We start from the raw sequence: 19,095 nt of genomic DNA on the forward strand, positions 1-19,095 counted from the left end.
TGCAGGCACAAATAAACTATTGTTTTGTACGATAACTAGGCAAGTCGGTTTTATAATTTTAGGAAACTCTATTAAGGGCCGTTTAGGAAAAAGTTTAGAAAAGTTTAACAAATATTTTCGAAAAAAAGTTTGCATCATTAATGAGTATTTGATGAGGACTCGACTCTATTGTATTCTGCTCAAGGCTTCTTGTTCCCCTCTGCTCCTCTCTCTCTACTTTCACTTCTCATGTGAAAATTTCGAAAACAAGTTTTGAAAGGTTGAAACAATATTTTGAAAAAAAGTTTAGAAAAAAAAAAACAGTTTGGAAAGGTTGGAACAATATTTTCAAAAAAGTTTCGAAAAATAAGTTCGCATCATTGATGAAGACTACTCTACTGTATTCTATTGTACTCTGCTCTGGTTCCCCCCCCCCCCCCCCTTTATATTACAGTCTGACCATTTATAAAGCAATACAGTGATGCTGGAGATGTTACTGTGATCATTATGTATAACAAGTTTCATCTATATACCAGTCTTTTACACTGAGAACACAGGGGGAACATATTTCCCTGGAGGCCCGAGGAAAGTGGTTCCCCCGTATATAACAGTCTAACCATTCATAAAGCAATACAGTGATGCTGGTGATGTATGTCACTGTGATCATTATGTCTGAAACATAATGCTAAAATCCATGGAATATTCTGGAAATAGAAAACATGTAATTTGTTCTGCATTTTTTGGTTATTCTGGACTATGTCCCCTGGGAACCCCCCCCCCCCCCCCCCCCCCCCCCAAAAAAAAAACCAGCAGGATATCAGACCCCCAGAGTACATCATTGACATATTTTCATTTGCATCAAGTATACGCATCTCTTTTCAGCAAGACTACATCAACATTTGAGATTTAATAAAATAAAAAAAAGAATATCTGAGTAGGATTTTTATGGGATAGGTAGGAGAGTGAAGCCCGAGTTATGAAAATAGTTTCTCATAACTGCGCACGGTCAGTTCCCAAACAAGCCTCTCCCATGGCCTTGTACAACACTTCAGCCTGCCCTTAGAATAATTTGCGCTTGCGTAGAATCGATCTGGCCACTCTTCTTGCTTGGATAGGGAGAATCGGGTGGGAGTTAGCTGTGTAATGGCGGCCTCGGTGTTGCTGTCTGTGGAGAACACCGGACCCACTTTTGCGGTCGGTAACTCCGGGGCAGTAGGGGTCCCAGGTAATGGAGTAGGGTCACCAGGTCCTGCATCGTGGAATCGATCACTGGACAGGGCATTAGACGAAGCTTCGGCAACTGGTTTCCTCAACCTCAGCGGCAGGAAACTAAAGGAGTTCCCGAGGAGCGCCGCCAACCACGACTTGACAGATACGATTCGGGCCGGTAAGTTTGGATTGAGTGTTGGGAGAAAGAGACCCAAAAACAAAGACAAAATGTTGATAAAACCAATAAGGATGGGTGTATTTACGTTTTCAACGCCGATGAGTACCGTATGGTGAACTGGAAGTTTTGTTAGATAGCTTGAAACACAGGTCAACTATGCTAGCCGTGCTGCTAACTAGCTAGTTAGCCAGCCAGCTAGCTTTCAGTGGCAGTGGACAGTTGGTAAACACGGGGTGTGCGAATGGGATTGACATTTTCCTATGATAAGCGACTGCTAGTTATGATACAAGCGTAGGCGGCTTAAAGAAAAAGTTCAGCCGTTCGTCATATAACATTAAGAAGTGAGTTGAACAACTTTCCATATGCTTCAAAAAAGAAACTATCTTACTAAGCCGACATAAACTACAATTTACGTTTAGATACGTGGCACGGGATATTATACTTCAATATAGGCTACTACATGCTACAGTGAAGTTAATTTAGTGACATGATGGGATCAATCAGTCATCACAAGATCGAACACTATGGCTGTATGTGGATAATTTGTAGATTGTGTAATTTTTTAAGTAGTTTTGTGTTTTCTGCTGCAAAGTCAGTGAACAGTTTTAAAAATGCTGACAATCTAAGTTATGACACCAAGTCGCACATTCTTGCACTCTGCTCCTGTGTCACAAAAACACGGACACATTTAGCTTGACAAAATGCTCTTCATTAATAGCATTTTGATTGAACTCCCACAGCAAACACACCCTCAATGTCAGGGTGTATCTGGGTCATTATTGAATGTCTGGATGGGAATTACATTTTCAAATCACAGTTGAAATCAGTGGTGCACTTCAGAAGCATGGGGTCCTTTCAAGACAGCAGGGTAAGAAGACTGAGGCTAAAGGAATGATCGATGAGTTGCAAAGGACAGAAGAATCAATATGACTGGGGCTTAGTTGAGAGAGCTGTGGAAGGGGGGAATGAGGATAGACAGAAGGGAGCTGCTTTGGGACAGGGACACCCTTGTGTTGTGATGCCTCTTGCATGTCACATGAAGGGACTGGGATTAATTATATCAATGTTGTGCCAAGCAGTGGAGCTGAGCTGTCTGCTACCCCAGCTGTAGCTTCCAACTCTACATGGAACATTAAATACCCTACTCATAGAACGTAAAGTCATAAAACATTGAGATAAAAGGGAGGTGTGCTTGTGAGGGTATGTTGGAGTGGAGATTGAGCAAGTTGGAAAGAGTATCCATATCCAAGTCTGAGACCCAGATACCCCAGGCGCTACACTGTTCACTGTTGTCTATGTGATCTGAGGAACTGGAGCATAGTCATTGCTGTGTGTGTGTGTGTGTGTGTAAAGAAGGATGCATGTGTATGCAAGTTTAGTGTGGCTTTGGGGCATAACATACTGCCAGGCTTTTCTAAAAAAAGAAGGAAGAGAATGGAGGAAAAGAGGCCTGTCTGCGTTGAAAACATGTGTCCTATTTTTTTTAGAATTGCTTTTTTTTGCCAGACTCGATGGTCAGTCAACATTGTTTATCATGGGGAGGAGCTCATAAGAAATTAAAGAATTAAAAAGTTAAGAACAGACTGTGAGGATTATGTTTGTATATAGGCTAGCTTTGGTCAGTTGTTTCTGATCTGAGCTCAAGTTAACAGGTATTCTTTGTGCAACTTTGTATGTGGTGAGCAAATTTGCCTAAATGTGTCTGGTTGGTAGGCTATATGTGGTGGCCAGAGTAGGAAGTAGACCTTGTAGTGAGCTCTACTTCCTGTATTCCAGATGCCGGATCTACACACAGCTGCAGAGACAAATATAGGCATTTGGCTGGGAAACCCATCAATGGACACAGCAACATCCCAACTTTGTCCAATGATACGAAAAACAATATCCCGTAACATAACACACACACACACACACACACACACACACACACACACACACACACACACACACACACACAGGAAAACACTTAGATAATTACCCATACACAGCCACTGCGTTGTGCACCAGCAGTACCTCTCAATTTTGAAGTGAATAGAGAGCGTGAGTGAGTGGGGGGGGGGGGGGGGGGGATTGGAGGGGGGGGGGATGACTCCCGAGGGATGTAATGAAAACAAACTACCCACACCATTGTGTCACATGCTCATAATTATACTAAGGCGTCATCTCTGTCGTTGGAGTAAAAGTGCCTTTTGAATCCTGCATCAATACAGGCAGCTCTGAGTGCATATCAGAGTGTTGACTATCTTCTGACATCCGACTAGCGGTAATTAACTGTATATATGTCTCAATGTCCCTCACACATTATAGCCACAAAGAATGCTGCTAATGGGGACATTGTGAAGCTATGCAGCGTCAAGCTATTATTAGCTATGGCCTGTACCTCTCTTATTTAGATATGCACAACACGAGTTGCTCAAGATACTAAGCTCTTTGGTACGACTGGGGAAGAAACAGGTCATTTTAATTGTCAGCTATGTGGCAATTTTCATCTGTCACGGGTATCTACTCAGAAATGGTGGCCAGGTCTTCCTGTGTTGTCTGTTGTGAAGGCTTTTTGCACACAGTCTGTCTTGATACATTTTCTATTGATGTATATTAAGAATGTGCCTGTGTGTGTGTTCTGGTCAGTTGCCAAATAACAGTTTTGCTTAATGTGATTAGTTGTGTCGAATGAAGTCAAAAATGTCACTTTTGATAACATAATTTTTAACGCTTTATTGAAATGTCTGTTTCTATTGTGTCGCTTTCAGATCTGTCCCGAAACCGTTTGCCAGAGCTACCCATGGAGGTGTGCATGTTTGTGTCACTGGAGAACCTGAACCTGTATCAGAATTGCCTGCGCTCCTTGCCTGATAGTCTTCTAAACCTTCAGGCCCTCACCTACCTAAACATTAGGTAGGCTCATACACACACGCGCCCTGCATCACTCAACTGTATTTGTTGACAAAATACTTGTACAAGTCATGCATCATGTAGAAATCATCACTATCAATATCAACACAGTATGAGGTATACTGTATAGTAGCCTACATCTCAAAACTATGGAAACGGGATGCGGGCATACTACACATCCACTGAAGTACCAGAATAAACTTTTACATTTTTATTTTTGGAGCAGATCATAATGAGGACATCAAAACCAGTGCCCTAAAAACGAAAGTGTCACTGTCGTGGCCTAATTTATTTATAATTATCATCTCTTTGCTCTGTTTCCATTACTAAAATGGATGACCAAGTATAAAAAATCACCTGGTACCCGAGCAAAGACAAATCTTGGATCTCATTCCCTTCTCCATGTAGTAGGAACCAGTTGTCAACTCTGCCTGATCCGGTGTGCAGTCTCCCATTGAAGGTCCTGATTGCCTGCAACAACAAGCTTGTTTCTCTGCCTGAAGAGCTGGGCCAGCTACGACAACTCACAGAACTGGTCAGAACTGACCCATCTCCGCCCGACCTTACTACTGTGCATCAGTGCATTCTACTGACACGTTTATCAGATAACCAAGCAGAGTTATATCTGAGCTTCAGCCTCACTATTACATGCTACTAATGACAGTATCACCTATCTGCGCCTCCTCTCCCTCCCTGCAGGACGTGAGCTGCAATGAGATCCAGACTCTCCCTCCTCAGGTGGGCCAGCTTGAGGCGCTCCGTGACCTCAACATCCGCCGTAACCACCTGGCCCGCCTTCCCCCAGGTCAGAACCACGGCCGAGCTGCCTTACAGAAAACACACACTACATATTCTTTTCTGTTGTTTTACGTGGGACCTCTTTACGCAGAGCTGGCAGAGCTGCCTCTGGTTCGTCTGGACTTCTCCTGTAACAAGGTGACGTCCATACCTGTGTGTTATCGAAACCTGAGGCACTTACAGAGCATCGTCCTGGACAACAACCCCCTACAGACCCCACCCGCACAGGTACCGTAACACACGCTCACACACACACACACACACACACACACACACACACACACAGTGTGTAAGTCAAACTGACCTCACAATGATTTAGGATAGCAATTGCCTCATGATGTGTTTGTGTTTTGATTCAGATTTGTATAAAGGGGAAGATCCATATATTCAAGTATCTGAATATGGAAGCAAGCAAGACCACTCCTGAGCTTCCAGACTATGACAGGAGACCACTTGCCTTTGGATCCTGGTAAGAGAAACGCAGACAGTCACCACCGTTCTCATAATGACCATGCCAGCAGCACATAGACAGGGTGGTGTTTGTCCTCAAACATCCACCATCTCGGGGACATTCACTTATTCACTGACAGAGAGAGTACACGGTCATGCTCACACACACGTCTGCCGGTAGCAGCATGTGTGAGAGGCCTGGCCTGAGGGGCCTGGCCTGAGGGGCCTGGCCTGAGGGGCCTGGCCTGAGGGCCCTGGCCTGAGGGCCCTGGCCTGAGGGGCCTGGCCTGAGGGGCCTGGCCTGAGGGGCCTGGCCTGAGGGGCCTGGCCTGAGGGCCCTGGCCTGAGGGGCCTGGGTACAGTTGTGTACAGAGGAACCCCCTCCTCATCTCTTTTGTCTGTCTGTTTCTCTTTGTCCCTCTCTCTCTGTTTTGACATTCTCTTTTTCTACTTTATTTCGCTTCTCTCAATATCTATTTTGTGTTCTCAGCATGTCCAAACGTGCATAGTAACACCGTCCTATATGTTGAGGACAGCAGTAGACATAGCACAGTGACAAAATGACATAGCTCGTGAGAGTGACAATGAGTTCATGAAAGTGAGTTTGAACGAGATGAATGGGTGGCCTGGGGGAGAGGCTAGACACTGACCGCTTCAATTCTGGTACATCCCCTCTGGCATACATTTCCATGTCGTTCCCCCTACCGTGGGGGAACAGTCCTGAATGATCTCACCCCCCCCCGACACTGTTACTGTTCCAGTGTGGAGGACCTGTACCCTGGGAGGCCGTACGGAGCGCTGGACTCTGGCTTCAACAGCGTGGACAGCGGGGACAAGAGGTGGTCAGGCAACGAGGTGAGCAAAAAGGGGTTGGGAAAAAAAACAACGGGCCTGCGCCGACCTCACACTTTGTAATCAACGGCCACTGAGGTCAGTCACATCGGTGTTATGTTCACAAGTTGCTGCCGTGAGTTCACTTCACAGCAAGGAGCTAATCTCTCCGTTCTCGTTCGTCTCCCCCTCTCCTCCATGTCCCGGCAGCCTGCAGAGGAGCTGTCCGACCTGCCGATGCGCGTGGCGGAGATCACCAAAGAGCAGAGGCAGCGGCGAGAGAGAGAGAGGGAGGAGCACAGACCCGCCTCCGGCGTCGCCAACGGCACACGTGAGAACCCGCAACCTCTTTGTGTCCGCTGTCCGTCTGGCAGCCGTGTGCATTACTCATCGGGCTCACGCGATTTGTAGCTCACGTACCGCTCGGAGAAACCCACCCGGTTTGAACCCTGTCTAACCCCTTTTCCTAGATCCTACTAACACGTCAAGGTCTGGGTCTGTATGCGTTCCTCTAGTGGAGGCCGAGCTGGAGCAGATCGACTACATCGACAGCTGTGCGGGCGAGGAGGAGGACGAAGAGGGGGGGAGGAGGAGCCGGACGTCTGATGTCCTGACCTCCCAGTTCATGGCGTACATAGAGCGGCGCATCACCAGAGAGGTAGGGGACACTCTGATAGGCTGTGTCAGTGTTTGGTGACTGGGCTGCTTGTACTAATCCACCACGGCTCTCTGACTCGGCAGGGCTCACCGGGCAAGTCCAACCCCACCAAAGACACAAGGGCAGACGATGCACGGAGACCAAACTCTCTGTCAAACAGGTACGCAGGCACGCAACGTGCCCCTGAAACCCACTAATGAAACCTATTAACAGGAGTTTACCGTTAACCACTATTCCAACTCTAAACGTGTGGTATGTGTCACTAGCAACACTCACCACCGCCTCAAGCTCTTACCGAGCTAATGGGAAGAGCTTCTTAAAGAGTAATCTGTCTGAAACATAACTGCGTCCATGTTTACGTTGAACCCCCTCCCCCCCCCCTGTGTGTGCCCACCCTCAGGAGTGGCCATGACAGTGGCATTCCAGCCGCCTCTGCTTCTCCTAATCAGGTAACGCCGTTAACACGTCCTCCCTCTCCAGCACTGGTGTCTCGAAGATTGATCGACAGACGTGTACTCACAGTGCCGGGTGTCTCATTTCTTCCCCTCTGTCCGTCTGTGTGTGTGCCTCCAGAGGGCTGGCGGGGCTGGGGTTGGCCGGGGCGTGGAGAGGGTGCGGAGGGAAGCCCAGCTGGCCGCCCTACGGTACGAGGAGGAGAGGCAGAAGTCTCGCTCCATGCAGAGAGAGGCTGCCATGACCTCCGTCAAGGTTAGGGTCCTCCTACCTAATATCTGTCACACCAAGAACCAGAGTGTTACTTAGTATACGTACCAAGTCTCAGACCCATTCATGTTAAATCTATGACGGGGTAACTATGTGGTTGTTTACCAAAGGCCCATTTGGCAGAGCTGTTGTGTTTTGACACCTAAACGCATGAAAGTAAAATCATTTAAGTGAGTGATCCTGTTAATACTCCTTTTTCTCTAGCTTTTTGTGTTCACAAAATAACAATGCTATTACTGGTGAGAACTGAGAAAGTAGAAATCTTTGACATGGACTCTGCTTTTGTCAATGGTCACTAAAAGGAAGGATCTGTCTTGTGGATGCTGCTCTTACGTACTGCAGTCACCTATGTCACCTACGTGGGTTGATGGTGGACAAATGTCGCTGCCAGTTTTGCAAATAACGCTATTAAGCCGTTGATAATCTGTTACCTGTTGTTACGGCTCACAAGTAACCTGTAAATAGGGCCTAGATACACAGACGTATTTGTCAAATAGGGTGTAGTATTTAATTATATTTATTCTGCTTCCAGCACAAAGCAACCAGCCCTACCAAGCTGAGTCCTGAGAGTGAGGTGAGTCGACGACAGCCTGCTTCTCCGCTGTATAAGTGTGAGGAGGGAAAACTGAGTCCAAGCATCTCTTCTGCGTTCCCCATCCATCCTCTGTCCGTCTCTTTTCTCATCCCCCCCACTCATGTGTTCACCCACTCTTTCATCTTGACTTTTCCATTCCCTCTTTGTTTGTTTGCCTTTCCTCTTCCCTGGACTTGCGTCTCACTTCCTCCCCCCCTTCCTCCTCCTCCGTTCGTTCCCAAGTGTTCCCTCGTGTTCCCTCTAATGGGTCCTCATTCCCTCTCTTCCACTCCCTGCCAGAACACATACCCCTCCAGACGCTCCACCCATACCGATGACTCCGCCCTCTTTGTGGTAAGAGCCTGCGTGTCATCCTTTTCCCGCCCCCCTGCTTACCCAACCGTCCAATCCCCCCACCAGCATCAAGCCATGACCTCTCATTACACCCCCGCCTCTCTTTCCTCCAGACTAAGTTTGCAGGCTTTGATCCACCTCTCTGTCTGTGTGTTGCACATGCCCAGTGTTCTCCGCGTGTCTCACGCTTCTCCTCGAACTGGAATTTGATTTAACCGTCTGACCAGATAACGGCAAGAAAGCCATTCCTCCATTAACTGAAAAGGAGGATTCTAGTTGGCTTTCAGTGTCACTGCTAACTGTGTATCTAATCGTCTGCTGCTCAGTCTTTCTGGTTTAGGTTTGTTGTTGAGTGGCTGTTTCGGTGCTTGCCTGTCCTTTTTTTTTTTTTTTCTTGCTTTCTGACTCTAAATCTTCTCTCACTAACCCGTTTCAGAAACAGTAGGTCATCCCCCTTCCTGCTGACTAGTAACCGGCTTTCCTGGGCTTAAACCTTCCTGCTGACCCTAACCCTCTCTTCTCCTCCACTGCTCTTTCCCCCGTCTGACCCCCGTCTCTCTGTGTTGTGCTCCTACTCTGGACCTGTCTGTGGTTGGCTCCCTATCTTAAGAGCGAGTACCAGCCCCTCATGGTGTTTGAGATAGACACTGACACCAACACTATAAAGAGGAGGCCTGGCACTCACAAACAGGTGAAACACACTTTGGCAGTGTACACATGTACATACACACAGACACTGTCTTACACACTCGCGCTCACGCGTCCGACCAAGTTAGTACACGGTCATGAACAATCTAATTAAAGCATGATCACCGAAGACTCTCGTGAGTGCTAAGTTCAGTAGACTGACACACTATTCACGGTCACGTCTGTGGTTTTGTGGCATGCATACAGCATGCATATGTACTGCATGCTGTGTGTGTGCATTTTCAATAAACTGAAAAGTATGTATGCTGGTTTTGCCACAATGACTAAAATTAAACTCCAACACTTTCCCCCTCTTTCTTTCATTCTTTCTTTCTTTCGCGCCCTCTCTCTCGCTCTCTCTCTCTGTGTCTCTGTCTCTCTATCTCTCTCTCTCTCTGTTCATTCTTCTGTCCTTTCATTCAACTTTTTGCTTTCCATAATTTGTTTTGCTTATCGTTTTCATTTCTTCTCCTCATTGCCCCTCCCCTCCTTTTCTTTCGTCAATCTCTCTATCCCTCCCAGTCTCTCTCTGGAAGGTCCATAGATGGGTGTCTGTCCCGTTCTACAGACACCCCCCCCTCCTGTCAGTTGCAGGTACTGAAACCTGCATGGTTTGCTGTCTTAGAGCAGCATCTATCCCCTTTCTTATGTTGCAGTGTTGGTCCTGGACTCATTTTGTGGTGGTGTTGTTTATAAGATTAGCAGCATCTAAAGTGGACCAGCACAGATGTGCATGAGTCTTACTCATAAAGTCCATCTGCTTTGTAAAACTCCCTGTACTGTTGACATAAGGGCCATTATGAAGTTAAATATTTGATTTTCTTTTTTTTTTTCCTGTTCTTTCTGATGGTTCTTTCTACTGGCTGGTCAGCTTGGGGATGAGCGGGCATCTCTGTCTACCACAGGTAAGACACTAGTTGTTCTCCAATTAACTCTTTATGTAAATGTTGATTTGTCCGGCTGGCCTGAGTTAGAGTTGTGTGATAAAGATAATAAATTTAATATGGTGCTGAATTTTAGATACATATACACATCCAGTCACTGTATATCTGCTTTACTTACCCCAACCCCAATCTGTCTCCTCCCACCTCTTCATTGGCAGCCATCCAATCACCTGCTTACTCTGGCCTCATTGGCCAACCCACCTGCCGAGGTCCCGGGCAACGACCAGACAGCTTTCTGTTTCGCCTCAGCCAAAAGGAAGAGAAGAGGAGAGGTGTGTCAAAGGGTCGTAACCTTTTAGGTCAGGGTGGAAAGGCCTAGGGTGTGTCAACAATGTGTGTTGCAATGGAGCACCATCTATTACAGTCCACTGTCGGTTCTAACGAGGCTGTAACATTTATATGTCCTCTAACTCAACACAGCCAGTCAGCAGATAGTCTCCTGTTTTCAGAATTTGAACTGGTTAAAGAAAGAGAATTCTGAAACAATGGTGTTCTCAGAGTTCTGTCTGTCTTCGCTCAAGGTTCTGGTCCATTGTTTTTATAGGTTCCATTTCAGAGTTCTGTCTGTTCCCAAGGTTCCATTTTATAGTTCTGTATGGATTTAGCAAGATTCCATTTCAGAGTTCTGTCTATATTTATCAAGGTTCCATTTCAGTGGCCAGTTCAGTTTTAGTCTCTTGGCAAAAATATGTATTATTGTTCTCTCAGTTCCGAGTTGGAAACTGCCATCCAACTTGATCCAATCCAATCATTTTGACATGCACTTTAAGATACTGTGTCCTTCAGTGTGTATGAATGTGCATGTGTTGTAGCCTCTCTCTCTGTCTGTGTCCTCCCAGGAGCCTCGTCCGCCCCCAGGCCAGAGCCTGAAGAGGTCGCCCCATCTCAGCCTCCGCCCCAGGGGCTAGTCGGTGAAGACGCTGAGCTAGTGGAGCAACTGCGGAAAGTGAGTTGACCATGATCCCCCCCCCATCTGCCCAAACACACACAGCTGTCCTCCTTCCTGTTGCCTGGTGTAGTACTGTGTCCTGCTGTAACCTGCCGGGGGCTCTTCTTGTAGAACATCGAGTCCCGTCTGAAAGTGTCCTTGCCCAGTGACCTGGGAGCAGCGCTGACTGACGGAGTTGTGCTGTGCCATCTGGCCAATCATGTGCGCCCGCGATCTGTGCCCAGCATCCATGTGCCCTCTCCTGCTGTGGTACGTGTCTAGGAATGTGTGTCCGAGACCATTTGTAGAAGAGTAGTTCGAACCTGCATATAAGTACCTTGGATAGAAGTACTTTTTTGTATTACTTGTATGGATAATTGTATATCCAACACTATTCCACTAATGCATCATGCCATATGCTGAAATGTAGTAATGAAGTCAGAAAGAGGGATTGTTCTACCATTGTTCTAACAACCTCATGTTCTCTGTTCCTCAAGCCCAAACTTACAATGGCCAAATGTCGGCGGAACGTTGAAAACTTCCTGGAGGCGTGTCGCAGGATCGGGGTTCCTCAGGTGAGACACAGAAAGGATCATAGAAACGAGCTCAGGCGCCCCTCACATGCTTTTCTTTCTTTGTCTCACAGAATGTCTCACAATTCCATTCTCCGTTCCCGACTCTCGCTAACTCAATATACAAAATACTTAACTAGGCATTGAGCTGCCTGTCTGCTACTTACTAACATGAACTTTCTCTCTCTCTCCTTCCTCTCTGCCTTTGTCTTGAACCATGACACCTCGTCCCCCTCATCTATCTGTACACAACCCTGTTTGTATATGAACCTTGCATCCTTCTCCTATGGGCCAGGAACGTTTGTGCTCTGTGGGGGAGGTCCTAGAGGGTCGGGGGGGCTGTATTTATGGGACCGTTGGGGTCCTGCTCTCCTTGGCGTCCCCCCGCCTACCCTCCCCCCCTGCCCAGCTTGCAGGCTTTGCCATCTTCTATCTCTCCATCATGTCTGTGCTGTGTGCTCTGTACTGCCACCTGGTGCCCCACCTGTGATCTGGACTGCAGATGTTTCACTTTGCCCCCAACACTGGCCACGTGCCACTCCCTGACTCCTGCACACAAAGTCTTATATGACGCATATAGATGCACACTCGCATAGCCGAGCTCCCATACCTCTTTACTGAGGCTCTTTATGCGCATCGCTGAAACAGTAACTATCCAACAGTCAGCAGATCTCTAGTGAAAAGCACAACTGTGAGTTGACCTCCCACTCAGCCTTAAAACAAAACATTGCCCGAGTCTGCTGTCTGTTAAGAATTACATAGCTCTGGCCAAATGCCACAATAGTATGCATTTGCCTCTTGCCCTTTATGTTTGGGGGTTGCACACCCTCAGGGAGTGGCAAGAGAGGCTGCCGACCCCGTCCTTCTCAAATTAATAGTCAGAGGTCAGAACCCGAGGGCTGTGTGTCACCCTGTCACCGATCCCATAGCTCTGCCTACCTAATCCTCTTGTCCTGTGCCTTAAGTTTGTCTGCTCGTGTGGATGGAACTCTCAGAGTTAAGAGAGAGTGCTTTAAATGCACAACATCAAACGGCTTTTAGTATGGTACTGAAGTGCTTCCTTTCGCGCTGCACCAAAACACCATCATTACTGAGACGGGGGGGAGGGCAGGGCGTCTGAGGGCTGATCACTGGTCGGCTGTGGGTTCAGGGGAGCCGGAAAGCCAATCGAAAAGGAGTTGAATTATCAGCTTTCTCGCTGATAAACAATCAAGAACCACAGACAATCTTTCCTTAACTGTGGTCTCAAATCCCTCTCAACCTAAGATCATCTGGGGGGGGGGGGGGGGGGGGGGCTTTAGAGAAACCCCTCGGCAGCTGTATTACAACTGAAGTCATTATCGTTCTGTGAATCAGTGTTGTTGAGAGAAAACGCATCACTGTGAGAGAGAGAGGGTGAATCTTGTTTTGTAGTGTGCTGATGTCATGTTCAAGGACAAGGAATGCTATCTCCTCATGTTCTGTGCCTAATCTGGTGTTTTCTACATGTCCGTCTGCTTTGTGAACCATGTGCCTATCTCTCCCAAGTACTGTTTACCTGTGTACGATTCTTCCCATATTTTCCTTTCACAATAAAATGAAACAACATTCCTGAGGTGGCATCAGTTTCCTCTTTTGGTAGTTCTTTGGTGTGCCATATGTTTTTTGTAGACATAAACTCAACACGTAGAAAAGCACACAGAAACAAAGGTGTACTCAGTGTGTGAGAAGTGTTGCTTGGTGAGTGTCTTAGTGCACCTCCTAACTTCATAACCAGGCATCCACCCTGTCAACCCTGACCCTTTCTTTCTTTCTTTCCAACCATTTCGGCAGTTGACAATATCATTACTTTGGTTTCCATTCCCAATCATGTTTTTCATTTTTTGTTCAGTTGTACTGTTATTTATTCATTCATTGACACACCCTTTTTTGTTTCCCCCTTCTGTTTTTCCATCCTTTCTGTCTTGTGTATTTGTGTGTGTGTGTGCGTCGGGCCTCAGCCCCAGCTGTGTCTCCCCCTCCATATCCTGGAGGAACGGGGGCTCCCTCAAGTGGCCGGGACGGTGCGTGCACTTCTGGAGCTGGCACCCCCGAAAAACTCTCCCTCCCCTGCCATCACGACAGCCACTACCCCTCTTGCCATGTAAGCCAGATTGACACACTTATTCACAGATGGAAAAGATACAGGACCTCCTAACTTCTCCGTGGATAGCCTCCCAACCTGCACCCATTTCCAAGAAGGGTGGAATAAAGAGAGACTACTGCAAAGGCTCTGCATATCCCCATACTTCAAGTGACATTTCCTTTTACATTCGACATTACCCCAGCCATTAAAGGGGACTCCAAGCCCTGCCTTCCCAAGCACGTCTGCCCCCTAAACCCTGACTGAGAGACGGATGCAAGAGAGAGGAAGTTGACCTTTGGTCTGCTTCATTAATCCATACAGACAGCTTCTGACTAGCAGCCTTGAGGACTGACTGACGGATGGACAGACAAGGGACTGTCACAAATGGCTGGAAAAGAAAAGGTCTTTTAATTCTAAATATTAGTCAGTTGTCTTTTTCACTTTTTCCATAACTTTTCTCTCTGTGGGTATTGTTTTATTTTGCACCATGATATTATTATTATAATTGCTATTATTGCATATCATTTTTAGTATTAATTTACTGTCACTTCAGATCCTTGCATGTTGGGGATGGCTGTGTTTAGAGAATATAACTGGTTTGTCGCCCGAGTAACACTAGGTTGAGTGCAACTAAAAGTCAAGTGTGCAGGAATAATGGTGGTTGCATCAGAGTCGTTGCTACTGCCAACTCATGGCATTCTATTACTGATTTAACCACATTTTAAATGTTGGCTAAATCAATCAAAATCTCTGCTGGGGGGGGGAGTTTTCCAAAAGATTATTTTTCTTTTGTTAAATGATACATGTACAAATATATACTGTATATAAACTCTGAAATTACTATGTGCTGCCACTGTGCAATGCAACATGGACACAGGATTTGAATGTGTGGATGCTGTCCCTAATCGCTGGTCCGGGACAATTAGTAGAAGATGAATCTAGCCTGATGGTTTGTGTTACAGGTGGGGTAGGGAAGACTGATCCGCGACCAGTGTTTACAGACAACTTCTTCCTTGAGCACCACTCAATAAGGCTCTTATTTAGGGCATATGGGCAGGTTGAGAGACTGCATGATGTCAACCTGCTCCCTTGCATTTGTTTGTGTTTTTTTATGATGAAATCCTGAAGTATAGTTATTCTAAAGTCTAGGGTAATGACAGCTGTTAGGACCAGGGGCTAAGGTGGACACGATAGTCAGATTATTCATACACTACCTTGTTTCAACTTGCGTTTTATTTAACTGCCTCACATTGGACTTTTGCAACAAGTAGACTGTGGCGTAGCAGACATAGCTAGCTGTGGTCTTTAAGAATGTTGTATATGCACAGGACCCATTATTTTTATACTTGTGGGACGTTTAGCCATACTTGCATGAGAATCAAGATCCTCTGTTTACTATTGACGGAGCCTTGAAATTCAAATGGTTGAGTATTTTTCGTTGGTTTGTACTCAGCTGCACAGATCATTCATTCAGCCGAGCATGTCACAGCCCCATTCAAAGTCTACCAAACTGGAGGCTTTAAACAGTGTCCCTGCACTGGCCGTCCACGCCACCATTGGGCTTTTCTAACAAAGGGTTGGGAATGTGGTTTAAATAGGCACACACAATCTGGAGATCAAGAAGACAGTACTGGGAGTGTAGGGGGGCTTTTGAACTGAACTGATGCCAGAGAGCTGACACTTTTTACATATGCATGGTCCAGGCTGACCAAGGGGAGCATTGATTGACAGGGCTCTTAGGACTTTTCTTTTTCTTTTTCAAAATTCCCAGCCTACATGGATATTAGGCTCTTGAGGACTGTGCATCTTAAATAACAGATTTTTTTAAAGAGGTATGTTTTGTACCATTTTAACTTGCTTTTTGATAGACCATGAGTTCTGAAAAGGGAAGTTAAAACTGATTTAATTATAGATATATTATTATAAATGTTTGTATAGATATTTTAGTGTTCTCTCCCAAACTGACATTTCCCCAACAGTAATCATGTGACCCTATTGCAGGGGTTTGCTGCCCTGCGTGACTTTGTACAGTTAGAGATACATTCCATACGTTTACAAGTATGATCTACTTCCCACATACACGAGGACCGTCTTAATTACCGTTAACATGGTCTTTTTACATTTTTACTTTTCATTTTTACACCGTTTGCTGGAACATTTTTCTAAAACATGCAAACAAATTTGAACACATCTGGAATGAATATTTGGAGTTATCTTTAAAGTGCATTAATAAAAGTTTCCAATTTGAATCTCTGCTTCCAATGCTGTTTTTAAGAACTATTAATAAGTAACACAAATACTGTTTTTATACTCATAAAAAAGGTATATTTTATTGTCATGGGCACCAATATTTAAATATCAATATTGTCCATGTCATAAGTTAACATATGAAGCCTGTGTATAAACATTTATTTGGGGCTTCTGAGGTGCCTTATTTCTTTTTCTTTCCTTTCTTGCCTTCTTTGGATTTGGGTTTCTTGCTTTTCTTGTAAGGGCCCAAACCACGACGAACCATAGTCCCCCTCCACCAGGACTGAATCTGACAGATTTTGAGGGGACAAGATAAATGTAAACATACTCATGACTAATGGAACATAGAAACTAATTATTAGGGGCCGTGTAAGAAATAATTCAGACTGTCCTGACACAAACACATGAAACACATACACATATGAAACATCATAACTAATAGTCAGCCTGCAGTTAAAGGTTAATATTAGATCTCTAATTATAAAAGAACAAGCAGGTTGCTAGGCTGCACAGATTGGAATTAGTTCAGTTGGCGGAAGAGTGGAGCAGAATAGAAAAGATGGTTATTAAGTATGCTTAATGGTTACCTGGGTTGTTGCCTCCCGCTCCAACTGCTCTTTCTCCAGCTGCCTGCGCAGGTTCTCTTTTTCCATTCTATCATCAATAACAACCTGCTCACTGTCTCTGTACTGGAACATCAACACAGAGTTAGCATCCAGGATAGAGCTTGGCTTGGGTTCATTGTACATTGTAAATGTCCACTAAAAACTAACCCTCTTGGCTAGCTCTTGTAAATGGGCGAGGTTATTGGCCTTATTGCTCCTCAAGGTGTTCAACTCGTGCTGTTTGTCCTCCATGTCCCGTTCATAGCGCTCCATCCACACCTCCAGCTTCTCCCCCAGACACTAGGCCAGCACAGCACATTTAGAATATCAATAAATCTGAGCTGCCAAGAGCCAGGTGGTCACTGGGTCACGCTCATTGGAAGTTTCATATGCTGTCTAGTTACAATATATGTTTCATTGGCTTAAGGAATTCTGCCATCAAATGTTCCCCTATGTTATTCAGTCATGCTGCTTTCCAAGAGTTCCTTCACTCACTGTCTGATGCTCCTTCAAGAAATTTTCCATCTCCATGTGAACACGTCTCTCTTCCTCCAACTGGTCATGCAGTAGCTAAACAAAAAGAAGAAGGGGCCAATGAAAAAAAGACAAAAAAGATTACCAATTGAAGTTACAAGATCACAAACCCTGATCTCATCTGCCAGTTGCTTCTCAGAGTGGGCATTCAACTTCTGTCCTTGGTACACCAGTAAATCAGCACTGCTTTTCACATACTTCCGCTCCAGGCCAGTCTTGGCCTTCACCTCCTGTAGCTGGTCCTTTAGGTGAGCAGTCATTTCCTCACGTTGCTGAAATGGAAAATGGTTAAATGTGTCACAGTGAATAAAAGGTACAGAGTTATAGCCAATGTTACATCTGCACTTCTCATACGGTACATTTACGAAAGTCTAAATGAATAGTCTTAACCTGAAGCTCCAGTGTTTTTTCTTTTTTGATGTCAAGCAGTTGTCTTTGAAGAGCTTTGGTCTTTCGGCGCCCCTCCTCCTCTCTGCAATATAGTATGTTTGTTAGGTGGACAAGAGTGAGATGAATTTGTCTATTGACTTGGCTTAAATGAGGTATGACCTGATTATGATATCCAGAAGGTGGGCCTTCCTTCTTTTTTCTTCTTCCACAGCCAATAGCAAGCTGCTAAAAACTTCTTTCTCATGCAATTCTTCTAACACATCAGCGAGCACACATGCCACAAATTGCCTGTGTAAAGGGAAGGAGAAATGTTGCAAGTATGAAGTTAAGAGTTTTTTAATGTACTTGGCATTTTTAGACTGTTGTTGGAACCCACCTATCCCTCTGAACTTTAGCAAGGTTGTCAGGTGCCATCGGGTTCTCCTCAAGGGTACGGTTTAGCTCCTTCTGTGATCTATGAAACTCTCGTGTGGCATCCAGCAAACCTCCAGCTTCTCCTTGAAACTGACGTGCAGCCTTTAAATTATTCTCAGCCCCCTTCTGCTGTTTAAGCACCTCTCCAATGTTCGCAGACACCTCCTGCAATACACACACACATAGCCCCGGTATAATTAATTCAATTAGAATTAGACGCAGACAAGCTGAAAATATGTATGTTGTGTGACTAAAATATATTTTTTAGATACCAGATCCGCTTCCGGGCGACCCTTGTATGTGTCTGGCATGACATGTCCCAACACAGCCAGTTGATCAACACAGTCCTGCAGCACTGTGCACAGTCTGAGCAATTCAACGCGCGACAAACGAACCGACATGTTGAAGTCCACTTGGATTCTAGAGCACAGCTAAAAGTGTACGAATTCACTTACGATACTAAACCACAATACAAAATCACTAGTTCGTTTTATGCAGGGTAGGGAAAATTTTGACCCGAAAACCGAGCCAGCTTACTGACTAACCTTTCACACTGGTTGTTTACAAAGATCACCATAGTAACATGGAAAGGACCCGACAAAAAAAACATGAATGTGTAACTCAGGCTATCAGTAAAAGTAAATTGTTTTATGTAGCAACTATACTTTCGCCATATGTGTAAATGAATGCAGTGTGTGTTCAATTCAGTCATTAGTTATAAGTCTGGAGTTTAAAACGAACATTGTATTCAGGCGCATAGGTGGTCAGCAATTTAACGTAAATTTCCCATGATTCCTTAGGACCTTCCTTTTCCTCCATTTTTGTCAGAGTGTAGGTATGCTATCTAAATAATCGTCTGAAATGTAACATTTATACCTTCACTTTAAAGTGTTGTATGACAAATATTCGTCGATAATAGTACAAATATGTGTATACGTGGTATTCTGTTTGGTTTAGATGGTTTATAAGCAATGATGTCCAAGATATATCGTAGATGCTAAGAAGCTAACCCGTACCTCTA

General features: G+C 45.3%; 2 protein-coding genes across 5 annotated transcripts; one reads left to right on the plus strand and one right to left on the minus strand.

Moving 5' to 3' along the window:
* The first annotated feature begins 1,122 nt into the window (after window positions 1-1,122).
* Window positions 1,123-16,130, plus strand: lrch3 (leucine-rich repeats and calponin homology (CH) domain containing 3). 4 transcript variants are annotated; one of them, XM_067246186.1, is made up of 21 exons: window positions 1,123-1,366; window positions 4,117-4,261; window positions 4,667-4,793; window positions 4,958-5,063; window positions 5,148-5,284; window positions 5,416-5,525; window positions 6,268-6,361; window positions 6,548-6,668; window positions 6,808-6,995; window positions 7,079-7,155; window positions 7,396-7,444; window positions 7,569-7,703; window positions 8,251-8,292; window positions 8,593-8,646; window positions 9,856-9,927; window positions 10,205-10,238; window positions 10,436-10,549; window positions 11,117-11,223; window positions 11,338-11,475; window positions 11,703-11,780; window positions 13,757-16,130. In XM_067246186.1, the coding sequence occupies exons 1-21, from the start codon at window positions 1,123-1,125 to the stop codon at window positions 13,901-13,903; spliced, it is 2,319 nt and encodes a 772-aa protein (XP_067102287.1). In that variant the 3' UTR covers window positions 13,904-16,130. The 4 variants fall into 4 exon arrangements, with proteins under 4 accessions (XP_067102287.1, XP_067102288.1, XP_067102289.1 ...); XM_067246187.1 differs by having other exon boundaries at window positions 6,853-6,995; XM_067246188.1 differs by lacking the exon at window positions 9,856-9,927.
* A 95-nt stretch (window positions 16,131-16,225) lies between these two features.
* iqcg (IQ motif containing G) lies at window positions 16,226-18,475 on the minus strand. Its single transcript, XM_067246902.1, has 9 exons — window positions 18,347-18,475; window positions 18,037-18,239; window positions 17,820-17,948; window positions 17,661-17,742; window positions 17,381-17,542; window positions 17,232-17,306; window positions 16,905-17,036; window positions 16,719-16,820; window positions 16,226-16,420 (listed from the first exon to the last, which is right to left on the minus strand). Exons 1-9 carry the CDS (start codon window positions 18,473-18,475, stop codon window positions 16,313-16,315), a joined length of 1,122 nt encoding a protein of 373 aa, XP_067103003.1. The 3' UTR covers window positions 16,226-16,312.
* Window positions 18,476-19,095: the final 620 nt, after the last annotated feature.

The sequence above is a fragment of the Osmerus mordax genome, chromosome 11 (genome assembly GCF_038355195.1).
Source record: "Osmerus mordax isolate fOsmMor3 chromosome 11, fOsmMor3.pri, whole genome shotgun sequence".
NCBI lineage: Eukaryota > Metazoa > Chordata > Actinopteri > Osmeriformes > Osmeridae > Osmerus > Osmerus mordax.